This window comes from Pholis gunnellus, assembly GCF_910591455.1.
Source record: "Pholis gunnellus genome assembly, chromosome: 16".
NCBI classification, from domain to species: domain Eukaryota; kingdom Metazoa; phylum Chordata; class Actinopteri; order Perciformes; family Pholidae; genus Pholis; species Pholis gunnellus.
Genome location: NC_136543.1, coordinates 22,237,164 through 22,256,946, shown reverse-complemented (window position 1 = coordinate 22,256,946; position 19,783 = coordinate 22,237,164). Strand labels below are relative to the sequence as shown.

The 19,783-nt window shown below is 40.3% G+C and overlaps 1 protein-coding gene across 1 annotated transcript in view; it reads left to right on the top strand.

The window, feature by feature from the left end:
• The window catches only part of npr1a (natriuretic peptide receptor 1a), a gene marked incomplete at both ends in the record, with an annotated part of 32,950 nt that overhangs the window by 10,356 nt on the left and 2,811 nt on the right, over positions 1-19,783 (top strand). The window contains 16 exon segments of the mRNA XM_079176355.1: positions 2,369-2,463; positions 2,583-2,718; positions 3,598-3,682; positions 4,440-4,560; positions 5,548-5,622; positions 5,729-5,806; positions 5,961-6,065; positions 9,221-9,292; positions 11,766-11,925; positions 12,058-12,213; positions 12,503-12,671; positions 13,662-13,808; positions 14,271-14,394; positions 15,089-15,157; positions 19,133-19,307; positions 19,646-19,744. Coding sequence (XP_079032481.1) covers positions 2,369-2,463; positions 2,583-2,718; positions 3,598-3,682; positions 4,440-4,560; positions 5,548-5,622; positions 5,729-5,806; positions 5,961-6,065; positions 9,221-9,292; positions 11,766-11,925; positions 12,058-12,213; positions 12,503-12,671; positions 13,662-13,808; positions 14,271-14,394; positions 15,089-15,157; positions 19,133-19,307; positions 19,646-19,744 — 1,866 coding nt within the window.

Genomic DNA, 19,783 nt, shown 5'->3' with positions numbered 1-19,783 from the left:
ACATTACACATGGCTCTGCCTGTAGTCCGCTGTGTGAAGGAGATAGAGCGGAGCCCTGTGCTGCTCCAGCTTTAGTGGAGATAGTGTCAGACAGTTTATCAAGCCTGGCAAACTGTGTTCAGACAGAAGGAATCCAAAACCCCAAGCAGCAGGTCAAAGGTCAGACGTGTTTTAGCTGAACGGTGCGGTTAGATTGTATTAAAAGCAAAGAACATGATCCCACAGATACAAATACATGAAATACATGAACACATACATGAACACATACATGAACACATACATGAACACACACATGAACACACACATGAACACATACATGAACACATACATGAACACATACATGAACACATACATGAACACATACATGAACACACACATGAACACATACATGAACACATACATGAACACACACATGAACACATACATGAACACATACATGAACACATACATGAACACATACATGAACACATACATGAAATACATGAACACATACATGAACACACACATGAACACATACATGAACACATACATGAACACATACATGAACACATACATGAACACACACATGAACACATACATGAACACACACATGAACACACACATGAACACATACATGAACACATACATGAACACATACATGAACACATACATGAACACATACATGAACACACACATGAACACACACATGAACACATACATGAACACACACATGAACACACACATGAACACATACATGAACACATACATGAACACATACATGAAATACATGAACACATACATGAACACATACATGAACACATACATGAACACATACATGAACACACACATGAACACACACATGAACACATACATGAACACATACATGAACACATACATGAACACATACATGAACACATACATGAAATACATGAACACATACATGAAAACACACATGAACACATACATGAACACATACATGAACACATACATGAACACATACATGAACACATACATGAACACACACATGAACACACACATGAACACATACATGAACACATACATGAACACATACATGAACACATACATGAACACATACATGAACACACACATGAACACACACATGAACACATACATGAACACACACATGAACACACACATGAACACATACATGAACACACACATGAACACATACATGAACACATACATGAACACATACATGAAATACATGAACACATACATGAACACATACATGAACACATACATGAACACACACATGAACACACACATGAACACATACATGAACACATACATGAACACATACATGAACACATACATGAAATACATGAAGACATACATGAACACATACATGAACACATACATGAACACATACATGAACACATACATGAAATACATGAACACATACATGAACACACACATGAACACATACATGAACACATACATGAACACATACATGAAATACATGAACACATACATGAACACATACATGAACACATACATGAAATACATGAACACATACCTGAACACACACATGAAATACATGAACACATACATGGGAACATGATGAACATGTATGATGGTGTTGTGTGTTATGTGTCTGTTGTGCGTCTGTAGGAGCGATGGGTCTTGTTAACAGGATGAACATGTATGATGGTGTTGTGTGTTGTGTGTCTGTTGTGCGTCTGTAGGAGCGATGGGTCTTGTTAACATGATGAACATGTATGATGGTGTTGTGTGTCTGTTGTGTGTCTGTTGTGCGTCTGTAGGAGCGATGGGTCTTGTTAACAGGATGAACATGTATGATGGTGTTGTGTGTCTGTTGTGTGTCTGTTGTGCGTCTGTAGGAGCGATGGGTCTTGTTAACAGGATGAACATGTATGATGGTGTTGTGTGTCTGTTGTGTGTCTGTAGGAGCAATGGGTCTTGTTAACATGATGAACATGTATGATGGTGTTGTGTGTCTGTTGTGTGTCTGTTGTGCGTCTGTAGGAGCGATGGGACTTGTTAACAGGATGAACATGTATGATGGTGTTGTGTGTCTGTTGTGTGTCTGTTGTGCCTCTGTAGGAGCGATGGGTCTTGTTAACAGGATGAACATGTATGATGGTGTTGTGTGTCTGTTGTGTGTCTGTTGTGCGTCTGTAGGAGCGATGGGACTTGTTAACAGGATGAACATGTATGATGGTGTTGTGTGTCTGTTGTGTGTCTGTTGTGTGTCTGTAGGAGCGATGGGACTTGTTAACATGATGAACATATATGATGGTGTTGTGTGTTGTGTGTCTGTTGTGCGTCTGTAGGAGTGATGGGTCTTGTTAACATGATGAACATATATGATGGTGTTGTGTGTTGTGTGTCTGTTGTGCGTCTGTAGGAGTGATGGGTCCGGTGCAGATGGACGAGTTCGGGGACAGACAGATGGACTTTGCTGTTTGGGACACGGTCGACATGGAGTCTGGAGAGTTCCAGGTAAAACACCTCAATCATGATGTCATTGCCATGATGTCATCACACACCTGAGAAACTGGAGCTTATATGTTACTTGTGTGTGTGTGTGTGTGTGTGTGTGTGTGTGTGTGTCTACGCAGGTTGTGTGTGTGTACAACAGCAGCATGAAACAGCTGATCATGCAGGGTGGGCGGAGCTTCCAGTGGCCAGGTGGCTCTCCACCGCCAGACGTCCCAGAGTGTGGCTTCAAGAACGACCAACCAGCCTGCCTCACACGTACGAACACACACACACACACACACACACACACACACACACACTGTCTACATCGATGGAGCTGAGGAGGAGGAACAAACTGGACCCGGTCCTCACTAGGTTCAGATCAACGGATCGTCGTTTTATGACTAAAATAACCTTCAGTTCTTTGTCTATGGACCACAATATGTGGTCAAATTTAAATGATTCATTAAATATTTAATAACAAATTATTTTACCAATAAACTGGAAAAGAACTGTTAAACACCAAAAAGAAGCTGTCAGGAGGAACTTTACTACAGCGTGAGGTTCCCCTGAATGCACCATGAAGTCTTCACCGTGAGCAGCCATGTGGAGCAAAACAACCACGACTCTAAATCTTCTGCAGTCTGCAAACTATGTTCTCTGTCAACGACGCGTTGGTGGTCTACAGGACTCGTGGGAAGATTGTTTCTCCAGCTGTGCTCATGAAGTCTCAGCCGGGCGCTGAGTCGTCTCCTTTGGACAAATACAAGTTTCCTTTTGACATTGAATGTTCAAAACAAAGCTCATTTCAGTCCGTTATGGAATCACTCGTCTTCATCCTGGTGAATGAAGCTCATGAGTAGCTGTATTTCTTTAGGAAACTTAAGAAGTTTAAAGTCCTGTGACAAGTTCTTGTTCACTTTTCCAGAGGAGCAACAGAAAGCATCACGAGAGGTTCAGGGTCCAGGAGAGGAGAGCTCTGAAACATCACTGGTTCTACTGAGTCAGTGATGTTGGTGAGAAGAGCTCAAAGAGAATAAAAGACAAAAGCACAGACAGCCTGGAAGAGACAGAGAAGATCAGCTGTAAACTACAAATGTAAACTGTAACACAATTAGCAAAAAAAACACTTTCTGTGCTTTCTGTCCTCTGCAGGTACAGTGACAATGCATCAGATGGTTGCCATAGTGATCTGCTTCGTCTTTGTAATCATTGTTACTGTGACTGTCTTCATCTACAGGTGAGAAAGTCACACACACACTCACTTACACGTTTGTACTTCTATACTTGTGTGGAGACTAATTGACAATAACACTAGTGCGTTTGGAAAATGCAGAAGCTTAAATTGTGGTAAATATAATGTTTCCTGCGCTCACTAGGAGACAGCGGACTGTGTGACCTCTGAACCGGAACAACAACAGCTGATGCCACGCTAGTGTTCCAGGAGGCTAGGCTAACTAGCTTAACGGAAAAACAACAGCAGCAACTACACACTCAAGGGCCATTCAGATATTAGATGTAAAAAAACAAACCAGTTGACTTAAAGACAAACTCCATCCTCCTTTCTTTGTTGACAAAGAGTTTAATCTCACAGTTAAATCCCAACTCACTAATCCGTTTCTCTTCCAATTTCAGCCGTTGAGTGTTAACAAACAAAGCTAGGTCAAAAAATAAGATAAAATCTATACCAAGCAAAATGCAAAAAATATCATAATTTTCTTCCATAATACAATTTGAACTCTCACTACTTTGAGTGAGCCTCTGCTGTAAGTTTCGTTTCACGATAGTCACGTGCTCGCCCACCGACCAATCACAGTACACACTGCACCTCACTGCAGAGCTGCTGCTGAAAAGTGAGCTGCATACAAAGGCATTGTTAGACCTCCTGTCTGTCTGTCTCTCTGTCTGTCTCTCTGTCTGTCTGTCTGTCTCAACACACACAAACATCGACCCTTCAAACACTAACACACACACCTGTCTTCCTGTCTATTGAACAGGAAGTTGAAGCTGGAGAGCGAGTTGGCTGCTCAGCTGTGGAGAGTTTCATGGGACGACGTCCAGATGAGCAACCTGGATAAAGTCCTGAGGAGAGCCTGCAGCAGACTCACCATGTCACTGGTAACACACACACACACACACACACACACACACACACACACACTCACACTCACACACACACTCACACTCACACACACTCACACTCACACATACACACACACTCACACTCACACACACTCACACACACACACACACACACACACACACACACTCACACACACTCACACTCACACACACACTCACACTCACACACACTCACACTCACACATACACACACACTCACACTCACACACACTCACACTCACACATACACACACCAAATCCTCCCCAGTGTAGCTGCAGCCTCGAGGCCTCTCTGCCACTGAATATGAGTCAGAACACTGTCAAATCTGTAAAAAGACATATTTTGGGATGTCGTTTTCTCTGTTGGAAATGTAACACAAGAAAACAAGCCTCACAGCTACCAGAGCTGAGAGAAGTGCTCTGTGGTTCTTCCTCGTACCAACGACGTTACTGGATGAAGGAAGAACATCAGTAACACCTGCAGGAGTTTTTCACACTATAGACCTCAGAACTCAGAAGCCACCAGATGGATCGTCAGGGTCCTGGATCGAAGTAGATTACAAACGAAGAACAACTCAACAGACTACATAAGAGACAAAGAGCACAGTGCTGTTTCTCCAGAGGAAAGGCCTCTCAGCGTCCACATCAATGGACTACTACAAACTCAATAAGTATAAATCAAGTGGGTATCAGAGAAAAATATTTACAAAGAATTCTAATGGTAGCAAGCAAGACGGCAATTACAAGACGCTAACTTCCTAAAGAGCTTCCCACCCTGAGCCAATGGAGCGATATTGTAATAATGAAAATGGGCCATTCTTGGAGCAACAAGTTCTTTGGACATCATCCAATGTAACCGAGTGACCTTGTGTTTGTTGCATTTATTAATCAGAGAGAAATACAAAACACTCACACATTAACACACCCACTTTAAATGGTTTCTAGTAACTTCTGACTGGACTAGTTAATCTTGATTCTCTGCAGAAAGGATCTAACTGCGGCTCTCTGATTACTATGGAGGGGAACTTCCAGATCTACACCAAAACTGGATACTACAAGGTCTGACACCACCTTACACAACCAGACATTCTCTTCTGACAGATAACAACCTGTAATGGAGAATAACATGATGGTGAAATGATCACACTGATTTTGTCTCCTGCAGGGAAACCTGGCAGCTATCAAGTATATCAACAAGAAACGGATCGAACTAACCAGGAAGGTCCTGTTTGAACTAAAACATGTAAGAACTCCATCTGCAGACCTACCAACTGACCCACCAACTGACCTATCAAATGACCTTCCAATTGCCCTACCAATCAGTTAGCTGCTGACCCACCAACTGACCCACTAACTGACCTACCTACTTTGAACCTGCTGCCTTTGTGCTCTTACAGATGCGAGATGTTCAGAATGAGCACCTGACACGCTTCATTGGCGCCTGCATTGATCCACCAAACAAATGCATCATCACAGAGTATTGTCCCAGAGGCAGCCTACAGGTACAACACACCTAACTCTTTACCCCTCGACCAACCCGTCTACTAACAATTTATACCCTTTATACCCTCTGTCAGCCCTTTATTCCTCGTTATACCCTCTGTCAGCCCTTTATTCCTCGTTATACCCTCTGTCAGCCCTTTATTCCTCGTTATACCCTCTGTCAGCCCTTTATTCCTCGTTATACCCTCTGTCAGTCCTTTATTCCTCGTTATACCCTCTGTCAGCCCTTTATTCCTCGTTATACCCTCTGTCAGCCCTTTATTCCTCGTTATACCCTCTGTCAGCCCTTTATTCCTCGTTATACCCCTCTGTCAGTCCTTTATTCCTCGTTATACCCCTCTGTCAGCCCTTTATTCCTCGTTATACCCTCTGTCAGCCCTTTATTCCTCGTTATACCCTCTGTCAGCCCTTTATTCCTCGTTATACCCCTCTGTCAGCCCTTTATTCCTCGTTATACCCTCTGTCAGCCCTTTATTCCTCGTTATACCCCTCTGTCAGCCCTTTATTCCTCGTTATACCCCTCTGTCAGCCCTTTATTCCTCGTTATACCCTCTGTCAGCCCTTTATTCCTCGTTATACCCCTCTGTCAGCCCTTTATTCCTCGTTATACCCCTCTGTCAGCCCTTTATTCCTCGTTATACCCTCTGTCAGCCCTTTATTCCTCGTTATACCCTCTGTCAGCCCTTTATTCCTCGTTATACCCCTCTGTCAGCCCTTTATTCCTCGTTATACCCTCTGTCAGTCCTTTATTCCTCATTATACCCTCTGTCAGCCCTTTATTCCTCGTTATACCCCTCTGTCAGCCCTTTATTCCTCGTTATACCCCTCTGTCAGCCCTTTATTCCTCGTTATACCCTCTGTCAGCCCTTTATTCCTCGTTATACCCTCTGTCAGCCCTTTATTCCTCGTTATACCCCTCTGTCAGCCCTTTATTCCTCGTTATACCCTCTGTCAGTCCTTTATTCCTCATTATACCCTCTGTCAGCCCTTTATTCCTCGTTATACCCTCTGTCAGCCCTTTATTCCTCGTCATACCCTCTGTCAGCCCTTTATTCCTCGTTATACCCTCTGTCAGCCCTTTATTCCTCGTTATACCCTCTGTCAGCCCTTTATTCCTCGTTATACCCTCTGTCAGCCCTTTATTCCTCGTTATACCCTCTGTCAGCCCTTTATTCCTCGTTATACCCTCTGTCAGCCCTTTATTCCTCGTTATACCCCTCTGTCAGTCCTTTATTCCTCGTTATACCCTCTGTCAGCCCTTTATTCCTCGTTATACCCTCTGTCAGCCCTTTATTCCTCGTTATACCCTCTGTCAGTCCTTTATTCCTCGTTATACCCCTCTGTCAGCCCTTTATTCCTCGTTATACCCTCTGTCAGCCCTTTATTCCTCGTTATACCCTCTGTCAGTCCTTTATTCCTCGTTATACCCTCTGTCAGTCCTTTATTCCACGTTATACCCCTCTGTCAGCCCTTTATTCCTCGTTATACCCTCTGTCAGTCCTTTATTCCTTATTCCTTCATTCCTTCATACCTCAGATGTTGTCTCTAGTTATTTGTCAGCGCTGTAACTTAGCAACCTCCCTGAACGGTAACCTAGCAACATGAGAACACATGTCAACCAGCTGTAGGTTGATGTGTGAATGTGTGAATGTGTGAATGTGTGAATGTGTGAATGTGTGAATGTGTGGGCTTTGGGTTGTTGCCAGATCTCAGAATGTCAGTTTAACAAAGAGCTGCTCGGGTGGTTTGAGTTATTTTTGCTCTTCGTTTGGATGTTCAACACCAGATATTCAGCTGAAGCATCATTCAGATGAACGTGTCAGAGGGAGGCGGGGATCAAATATTTACCCGAGTATGATCTCTATATCATCATCATGAACGTCAATAAATCTACTTAGAAATCATAGAAAGACGAATTCAGTATCACAGTAATCCAATGTTAGGTGTTCGTAGACGGGAGCTGATCAGAGATCAGTCAGACACGACAAATATAATATATATAAAGACTAATATAATATATATAAAGACTAATATAATATATATAAAGACTAATATAATATATATAAAGACTAATATAATATATATAAAGACTAATATAATATATATAAAGACTAATATAATATATATAAAAAGACTAAAGAGGCCTCTAGCTTGGTGTTAGCATGTTAGCATCATGTGTGAAGCCAACTTTAACTCGAATCCAATTGAAAATTAAAATTATTGAAAATATTGAAAAAATGAAAACATCTAAATGTTATTAACACAAAACTTATGAGACATTTCTCTTATCGTCCATCGTTTACTTCCATCATAAAGCCCTTTGACACTTTCACCATTTAATCCAATTCATTATTAAATAACATTTATACTATATATTATTACTATATATTTATAATATATACATATACATAAATATATATATATATATATATATATACACACATATATATATATATATACACACATATATGTATATATATGTATATATATGTGTGTATATATACATAAATATATATATATATACACACATATATATGTATATATATGTGTGTATATATATATATATATATACATAAATATATATATATATATATATACACACATATATATGTATATATATATGTGTGTATATATATATATATATATGTGTGTATATATACACACATATATATGTATATATATGTACCTAAAGATATATTCTCATCGGCAGAAATCAGTCCTGTTGTTGTTGTTCAGGTGGAAGCAGCTGTGTGTCACTTTAATCACATTACACACACACACACACACACAGAGACACACACACACACAGAGACACACACACACACAGACACACACACACACACAGAGACACACACACACACAGACACACACACACACACAGAGACACACACACACACAGACACACACACACACACATTGAGACACACACACACACATAGACAGCTGTAATTTGATTGAGTGAATGAGTCGCAACAAGAAGCTACATCATAATGACACTGAACTGACAGTATGTGTGTGTGTGTGTGTCTCTGTGTCTCTGTGTGTGTCTGTGTGTATGTGTGTGTGTGTGTGTGTCTCTGTGTCTCTGTGTGTATATGTGTGTGTGTGTGTGTCTGTGTGTATGTGTGTGTGTGTGTGTGTGTGTGTGTTCCAGGACCTGATGGAGAGCAACAGCATCACTCTGGACTGGATGTTCAGATACTCTCTCATCAATGACATTGTCAAGGTAACGGCCTTTGGCTGCATCAGGGGGCGGGGCTTCAGAGAACCTCCCTCCTCTTCATCATCTCCATCGTCTCAGTTAAACATATCTACCGGTGGCGGGCGTGCATTGTATACCTGGGCCTTCTGAACCACCTCCTAATAACCTCATTATGACGCCACAGCTCCTCATGTTTACATCACACGGCAACATTTGACAAGTGAAATAAATGAACAAAATGACAATAACAAAGAAGAAGCCGCTCACTGAAGAGCTCGGGCCATTCACATATTATTGACATCAGATGGAACAATATTAACCGTATCATTAAAACACACAATAGACAAATGAACACAACGCTACACAAAGCAGTTCACTTACCAAATGCTGTTCACTATTTATAGACAAAGTCCTCCTTTCTTTGATTGAAAAGAGATAAATGATGCGGTTGTACAGAACATCCGTGTGCTTTCGTTCCAGCCAGAGGTCCTTTTTGATGGACGCCAGTGATGACAGTCGAGCCTCCTCAGTTGTATTTCAGAAATATGTTTCGATGCGTTTGAGGGCTGAACATGTCGCTCCACAGAGGCAGTCGGTATCGGGATCGTCACCGCCAAACATGCCAGGGCGTAAAGTTGACGCATGCTCTCCACCAGATCTTTCTGCTGAAGGAAAGCCAGTAGACCAGCAGGGCTTCTACCTTCAAAGCCAGCCGTGACGTACATGAAGCCGTGTCAGGTCATCAAACAGAGAGCCGTGACTCTGCGTTGGGTTGGAGAAGGCCGAATCCGGGAATTTCTTCCCATATGCCTGAAACTGCTGGGGGTCGAGGAGGGAGAGGAACATACATTTCTCGTGGTCTTTGAACCGATTTCGTACCTGGGCAGGAATGTTGAAGATATCGCTGTGGAGTTTCTGGTACCGTGCACCAATGCTTCGCTGGGCTTGGCCTCTTCGTGCGCTTGGGGAACCTGTTTCACGCACAGTGGACTCAAAAATGTTCTCTCTCAATAGTGTCACAAAACTCATCCACTCTTTTCAGACAGAACTGTACGTCCAGGTTTTTGTTTGTTCTGTAGTCCAAAAAGCACATCCAAATACTCATAAATCCCATGTGACAGCAAAAAAACAAACTCAAAGTTCTGCAGCTGGGCTGAGTAGCCGTCAGCACAGGTTCCTCGTCATACTCGTCATGGTGCTCCACAATGGGCTCAAAGAGCTCCGGCAGGGAGACCGCGTTGACCCGTCTGGAGCTACAGTCAGGGCCGTAAGTATTTGGACTGTGACACAATCTTTCTAATTTTGCCTCTTTACACAACCCCAATGGATTTGAAACTAATCAGTCAACATGTGGTTGAAGTAAAGATTTTCAGCTTTAATTCAATGGATAAAACAAAAAAATCACAATGACCATTTAGGAATTACAGCCATTTCTACACAGTCACCACATGTTCAGAGGCTCAAAAGTAACTGAACAAACTAACATAATTGTGAATATAATCATTATTTGTAATACTTGGAGGGAAATCCTTTGCAGTCAATGATTGGCTGAAGTCTGGCTCCATAAACATCACCAAACCACCGTCTCCTCCCTGGAGATGCTTTGATCCTTTCAGCCTCCTTCAGCTGCTGCTGTTTGTGGGTCTTTGTGCTTCACTTTTATCTTCAGGAAGTGAAACGCTGCTCACGTGGGTGGAGGTCAGGTGACTGACTTGGCCTTTGAAGAACGTTGCTCTGCATAAGAAGCTCTGTGTTGTGTTCACAGCATGTTGTAGGTCGTTCTCCATCTGCACTGTGAGGCTGAATCTGAGCAGATAGTTCAAACACCTCAGAACTCATCTGCTGCTTCTATCAGCTGTGACGTCACCAATGAACACAGTGACCCAGGTCCAGACATGTGCATCCACAGCACCGCCTCCACCATGAGACAGGTGATGTGGTCTGTTTCAGGTCGTGAGCCGTTCCTTTCCTTCTCCACACTTTCCTCCTCCATCATTCTGGGACAAGTTCATCTTGGTTTCATCCAAAGAATCTTGTTCCCACACTGGTCGGTCTTCTTCAGATGTCTTCTGTTGAAGTCTAGTTCCTTCCTGTTCTTCAGGGTCACCAGAGGTTGCACCTTGTTGTGAACTGTCTTTAGAGTCATGGAGGCGTCTCTTGATGGTAGACTTTAACACACTCCACCTCCTCCAGAGAGTTCTGGACTTCAGTAGATGTTCTGAAGGGTTTCTCTTCACCACGGTTCACCAGTTCTTTTAACCTAATAATGTTCTCCTATATATATATATATATATATATATACTGTATATATATATATATATATATATATATATACTGTATATATATATACTGTATATATATATATATACAGTATATATATATATATATATATTTATTTAGCCCCAAATCACAGATTCTCCTCAGGGTGACCTCTGAATATTGACGTGTTGTGTGAACTTAACGTGATGTTTGTTGTTGTTGTTGTTGTTGTTTTCAGGGCATGTTGTTCCTCCACAACAGCGTCCTGGTCTCCCACGGTAACCTGAAGTCCTCTAACTGTGTGGTGGACGGTCGCTTCGTCCTGAAGATCACTGATTATGGTCTGGAGAGTCTCCGGACCAGCAGCTGTCCTGAGGACACGCACGCCTACTACGCACGTAAGATAATATACGAGTACTGCAGTACATCTGTGTCATGTTGTACTTTTACTGCTCTACAGATTCACTAGAGACATTTCAATTTACTTCATAATGAGAAGTTAAGTTTGTCCCCTTCACCCCCCCATGCAGGTAAACTGTGGACGGCTCCGGAGCTGCTGAGGACAGACTGCCCCCCCCCCTGTGGGACCCAGAGAGGAGACGTCTACAGCTTCAGCATCATCCTGCAGGAGGTGGCTCTGCTGAGAGGAGTCTTCCACCTGGACACCCTCACTCTGACCCCTAAAGGTCAGTGTGTTTACCCTCTGGGGACAAAGACCAGGGGCCTCATCAATGATCAGTGTGTGTTTACCCTCTGGGGACAAAGACCAGGGGCCTCATCAATGGTCAGTGTGTGTTTACCCTCTGGGGACAAAGACCAGGGGCCTCATCAATGGTCAGTGTGTGTTTACCCTCTGGGGACAAAGACCAGGGGCCTCATCAATGGTCAGTGTGTGTTTACCCTCTGGGGACAAAGACCAGGGGCCTCATCAATGGCAGGAAGTATAAATATGAAGACGATGTCTTCCCCCCTCAGAGATTGTCGAGGCGGTGCGTCATGGCGGGGCCCCCCCCCTCCGGCCCTCCCTCTGCGTCCACAGTCACAATGAGGATCTGGGGGTCCTGATGCAACGCTGCTGGAGCGAAGGGCCCCACGAGAGACCGGACTTCAACAGCATCAAGATCCTGCTGAGGAAGCAGCACAGGTGAGGGGGGGCAGGTGAGACCAGGGGTCTCTGGGCCTCATCAGCATCACGGTCCTCAGAGGGCCGGGTGTAAATGTCAGACTGTGTGAATGTAACTACTCCTCACATATCGGTAAATAACTCTCTGCATTTGATTATTGTTTATTCAAGTGTTAAAATATTGTACATGCAGTTATATAAATGTAAAAATATATTTACGCACATTTCTGTTATGACTAAAATCATTTTAATTTAGGGTTAAACCCACTTTACTCTATCACACTATAAAGAAAACTGCAAAGACACAAGTTATTACAATAACTTTGTTCAAAGCTTAAAATCCTTTAAGGGTGCGTTGTGAAGTATTTCATGTGTTGTAAAGACGTTTAAAGTCTTCAATGTACTCTCAATACATTTACATCTTACATGTAGAGTAACAGACAAAGAGCCGCTCTATGACTGTGTTTAAGTATCTCATCATTAGGACTTTCTGTCTCATAACGTCGACTACGGAGATATTTTCATTATGAAATCTAACTTTAGATTTTTATTTTTGTTTACTTTTTTTTTTTGCTCGCGGGCCTCGAGTTAGAGACCTCTGGGTTATTTAACATGTCCTCCTGTCTGTCCTCCTGTCTGTCCTCCTGTCTGTCCTCCTGTCTGTCCTTCTGTCTGTCCTCCTGTCTGTCCTTCTGTCTGTCCTCCTGTCTGTCCTCCTGTCTGTCCTCCTGTCTGTCCTTCTGTCTGTCCTCCTGTCTGTCCTGTCTGTCCTCCTGTCTGTCCTCCTGTCTGTCCTCCTGTCTGTCCTCCTGTCTGTCCTCCTGTCTGTCCTCCTGTCTGTCCTTCTGTCTGTCCTCCTGTCTGTCCTCCTGTCTGTCCTGTCTGTCCTCCTGTCTGTCCTCCTGTCTGTCCTCCTGTCTGTCCTGTCTGTCCTCCTGTCTGTCCTCCTGTCTGTCCTCCTGTCTGTCCTCCTGTCTGTCCTCCTGTCTGTCCTCCTGTCTGTCTGTTCAGGGGTTACGGGTCAAACATCCTGGACAACCTTCTGTCTCGTATGGAGCAGTACGCCAACAACCTGGAGGAGCTGGTGGAGGAGAGAACTCAGGCGTATCACGAGGAGAAGAGGAAAGCTGAGGCTCTGCTGTACCAGATACTCCCTCAGTAAGTACGACATAATACTACTGCTGTACCAGATACTACCTCAGTAAGTACGACATAATACTACTGCTGTAGCAGATACTCCCTCAGTAAGTACGACATAATACTACTGCTGTACCAGATACTACCTCAGTAAGTACGACATAATACTACTGCTGTACCAGATACTCCCTCAGTAAGTACGACATAATACTACTGCTGTACCAGATACTACCTCAGTAAGTACGACATAATACTACTGCTGTACCAGATACTACCTCAGTAAGTACGACATAATACTACTGCTGTACCAGATACTACCTCAGTAAGTACGACATAATACTACTGCTGTAGCAGATACTCCCTCAGTAAGTACGACATAATACTACTGCTGTAGCAGATACTCCCTCAGTAAGTACGACATAATACTACTGTTGTAGCAGATACTAGTGAATATACTGCAGTAATAACATTATTGTGTTTCAGCTCAGTAGCGGAGCAGTTGAAACGAGGTGAGACGGTTCAGGCCGAAGCTTTTGACTCCGTCACCATTTACTTCAGTGACATCATCGGCTTCACCGCCTTATCGGCTGAGAGCACGCCACTGCAGGTCAGTAGAACCCAGGAGAACATTAGAGGCCAGTAGAACCCAGGAGAACATTAGAGGCCAGTAGAACAACATTAGAGGTCAATAGAACCCAGGAGAACATTAGAGGCCAGTAGAACCCAGGAGAACATTAGAGGCCAGTAGAACAACATTAGAGGTCAGTAGAACCCAGGAGAACATTAGAGGTCAGTAGAACCCAGGAGAACATTAGAGGTCAGTAGAACCCAGGAGAACATTAGAGGTCAGTAGAACCCAGGAGAACATTAGAGGCCAGTAGAACAACATTAGAGGTCAATAGAACCCAGGAGAACATTAGAGGTCAGTAGAACCAAGGAGAACAACATTAGAGAACATTAGAACCCAGATGGAACAACACTACAGGAGAACTGTGAGGAGCGTGGAGCTGCTGCTGCTCCGTGTCTCAGCAGGGAGTCACTCCGTCGGCTGTCCCACCTGCGAGGATACACGTTCCTCTTGGAGGTGTCGGAACAAGACCTTCGGCCTCGTAGCTAAATTGTTAGGATTTGGGAATTAATTGTCTTTTTGGAAGTCTTGTACGGCTCATGCCCTCGTTCTCAGCTGTAGGAGAGCCGTGCACGCTCACGTGCACTAACCCAGCTGTGTAAACCAATCACAGAGAAGCTTGGATTATCATGCATATGAATGATAGGAAGTGTTTTTGTTTTTCTACTTCCAGGTCGTGACCTTGTTAAACGACCTCTACACCTGTTTCGACGCCATCATCGACAACTTTGATGTTTACAAGGTAAAACATCCACAGCCCGTCTTATTCTTTTTTAAATTTTTTAATTTTCTATTTTTTATTGCAAGACAAGAAATAATACAAAATAACAACAAGAGGACAACACGAACAGTGGGATACGAGCCAGCAAACATCAAGTAGTCAGTGTGTGGGAGAACGGTGTGTGTGCCTGAGCCTTTTGAGATGAAAGAAATAACCATAAAAACGTACATAAATGAGGGAAAATTACATAAATTATAAAATAATAACGTCCGGAAAAAGAAAGTGCTTTTAACGTAAACAAAGTCAGGGGCAGTATCGCCCCGTCCACTGGCAGCAAACCACGACCAGGAGCTCCAGAACAGGACAGTAGGACCAGTCAGGCCGGGTCAGCCCAGTTAGATATTATTTAGCTATTTAATTTATTTATTTATTGTTTTTGTTGTTTGTATTTTTTTCTTCTTTTTATTTATGTTATAAGATGTGAATACATGTAGAGCTAGTCTTATTATTTATGTTATAAGGTGTGAATACATGTAAAATGCTAGTCTTATTATTTATGTTATAAGATGTGAATACATGTAGAGCTAGTCTTATTATTTATGTTATAAGATGTGAATACATGTAGAGAGCTAGTCTTATTATTTATGTTATAAGATGTGATACATGTAGAGCTAGTCTTATTATTTATGTTATAAGATGTGAATACATGTAGCGCTAGTGTTATTATTTATGTTATAAGATGTGAATACATGTAGAGAGCTAGTCTCATTATTTATGTTATAAGATGTGAATACATGTAGAGCTAGTCTCATTATTTATGTTATAAGATGTGAATACATGTAGAGCTAGTCTCATTATTTATGTTATAAGATGTGAATACATGTAGAGCTAGTCTTATTATTTATGTTATAAGATGTGAATACATGTAGAGCTAGTCTTATTATTTATGTTATAAGATGTGAATACATGTAGAGCTAGTCTTATTATTTATGTTATAAGATGTGAATACATGTAGAGCTAGTGTTATTATTTATGTTATAAGATGTGAATACATGTAAAGAGCTAGTCTTATTATTTATGTTATAAGATGTGAATACATGTAGAGAGCTAGTGTCATTATTTATGTTATAAGATGTGAATACATGTAAAGAGCTAGTCTTATTATTTATGTTATAAGATGTGAATACATGTAGAGAGCTAGTGTCATTATTTATGTTATAAGATGTGAATACATGTAAAGAGCTAGTCTTATTATTTATGTTATAAGATGTGAATACATGTAGAGCTAGTCTTATTATTTATGTTATAAGATGTGAATACATGTAAAGAGCTAGTCTTATTATTTAAGTTATAAGATGTGAATACATGTAAAGAGCTAGTCTTATTATTTATGTTATAAGATGTGAATACATGTAGAGAGCTAGTCTCATTATTTATGTTATAAGATGTGAATACATGTAAAGAGCAAGTCTTATTATTTATGTTATAAGATGTGAATACATGTAGAGCTAGTCTTATTATTTATGTTATAAGATGTGAATACATGTAGAGCTAGTCTTATTATTTATGTTATAAGATGTGAATACATGTAGAGCTAGTGTCATTATTTATGTTATAAGATGTGAATACATGTAAAGAGCTAGTCTTATTATTTATGTTATAAGATGTGAATACATGTAGAGCTAGTCTTATTATTTATGTTATAAGATGTGAATACATGTAGAGCTAGTCTTATTATTTATGTTATAAGATGTGAATACATGTAGAGCTAGTGTTATTATTTATGTTATAAGATGTGAATACATGTAGAGCTAGTCTTATTATTTATGTTATAAGATGTGAATACATGTAAAGAGCTAGTCTTATTATTTATGTTATAAGATGTGAATACATGTAGAGCTAGTCTTATTATTTATGTTATAAGATGTGAATACATGTAGAGCTAGTGTCATTATTTATGTTATAAGATGTGAATACATGTAAAGAGCTAGTCTTATTATTTATGTTATAAGATGTGAATACATGTAGAGCTAGTCTTATTATTTATGTTATAAGATGTGAATACATGTAGAGCTAGTCTTATTATTTATGTTATAAGATGTGAATACATGTAGAGCTAGTGTCATTATTTATGTTATAAGATGTGAATACATGTAGAGCTAGTCTTATTATTTATGTTATAAGATGTGAATACATGTAAAGAGCTAGTCTTATTATGTATGTTATAAGATGTGAATACATGTAGAGCTAGTCTTATTATTTATGTTATAAGATGTGAATACATGTAGAGCTAGTCTTATTATTTATGTTATAAGATGTGAATACATGTAAAGAGCTAGTCTTATTATTTATGTTATAAGATGTGAATACATGTAGAGCTAGTGTTATTATTTATGTTATAAGATGTGAATACATGTAAAGAGCTAGTCTTATTATTTATGTTATAAGATGTGAATACATGTAGAGCTTGTCTTATTATTTATGTTATAAGATGTGAATACATGTAGAGTTAGTCTTATTATTTATGTTATAAGATGTGAATACATGTAAAGAGCTAGTGTTATTATTTATGTTATAAGATGTGAATACATGTAGAGCTAGTCTTATTATTTATGTTATAAGATGTGAATACATGTAAAGAGCTAGTGTTATTATTTATGTTATAAGATGTGAATACATGTAGAGCTAGTGTCATTATTTATGTTATAAGATGTGAATACATGTAAAGAGCAAGTCTTATTATTTATGTTATAAGATGTGAATACATGTAAAGAGCTAGTCTTATTATTTATGTTATAAGATGTGAATACATGTAGAGCTAGTCTTATTATTTATGTTATAAGATGTGAATACATGTAGAGCTAGTGTCATTATTTATGTTATAAGATGTGAATACATGTAGAGCTAGTCTTATTATTTATGTTATAAGATGTGAATACATGTAAAGAGCTAGTGTTATTATTTATGTTATAAGATGTGAATACATGTAGAGCTAGTGTCATTATTTATGTTATAAGATGTGAATACATGTAAAGAGCAAGTCTTATTATTTATGTTATAAGATGTGAATACATGTAAAGAGCTAGTCTTATTATTTATGTTATAAGATGTGAATACATGTAGAGCTAGTCTTATTATTTATGTTATAAGATGTGAATACATGTAAAGAGCTAGTGTTATTATTTATGTTATAAGATGTGAATACATGTAGAGCTAGTGTTATTATTTATGTTATAAGATGTGAATACATGTAGAGCTAGTGTCATTATTTATGTTATAAGATGTGAATACATGTAAAGAGCTAGTGTTATTATTTATGTTATAAGATGTGAATACATGTAGAGCTAGTGTCATTATTTATGTAATAAGATGTGAATACATGTAGAGCTAGTGTCATTATTTATGTTATAAGATGTGAATACATGTAGAGCTAGTGTCATTATTTATGTTATAAGATGTGAATACATGTAAAGAGCAAGTCTTATTATTTATGTTATAAGATGTGAATACATGTAAAGAGCTAGTCTTATTATTTATGTTATAAGATGTGAATACATGTAGAGCTAGTCTTATTATTTATGTTATAAGATGTGAATACATGTAGAGCTAGTGTCATTATTTATGTTATAAGATGTGAATACATGTAGAGCTAGTCTTATTATTTATGTTATAAGATGTGAATACATGTAAAGAGCTAGTCTTATTATTTATGTTATAAGATGTGAATACATGTAGAGCTAGTGTTATTATTTATGTTATAAGATGTGAATACATGTAAAGAGCTAGTCTTATTATTTATGTTATAAGATGTGAATACATGTAGAGCTAGTGTCATTATTTATGTTATAAGATGTGAATACATGTAAAGAGCTAGTGTCATTATTTATGTTATAAGATGTGAATACATGTAAAGAGCTAGTCTTATTATTTACACATTGAAACGTGAAACGTGTTAAGGTGACGACTCACCTGTGGGACGCGGTGCTGCCCCTCCAGGTGGAGACCATCGGTGACGCCTACATGGTGGTGTCCGGTCTGCCAGTGAGGAACGGGAAGCTCCACGGGCGGGAGGTGGCCCGGATGAGCCTCGCCCTGCTGGACACCGTCAAGAGCTTCAGGATCCGACACCGAGCCAATCAGCAGCTGCGGCTACGCATCGGCATCCACAGCGGTCAGTCTGTCCGTCTGTGTGTGATAATGATTCATATGTACCATAAAAACCACAGACAGAACCAGGCTCTTCAGTTAGATGGTTTCCCTGTGGGGGTACCACAGGGTCTGGATCTGGGTCCTCCTTTATTCACTGAGTACATGAATCTCAGACTCTGTTATTTCTGCTGCTGAGCTTCTTCACTCTGCGTTTCATTTGTCTGTTGCAACTTCTTTACATTGTAGTATTAACACTTTCAGTAGATCTGAATACTTCTACTGATAATGTTTTAAAAGTACGATAAATAACGTGTGTGTGTGTGTGTGTGTGTGTGTGTGTGTGTGTGTGTGTGTGTGTAGGTCCAGTGTGTGCAGGTGTGGTCGGGCTGAAGATGCCCAGGTACTGTCTGTTCGGAGACACCGTCAACACAGCGTCACGCATGGAGTCCAATGGAGAGGGTAACACACACACACACACATATACACACACACACACAC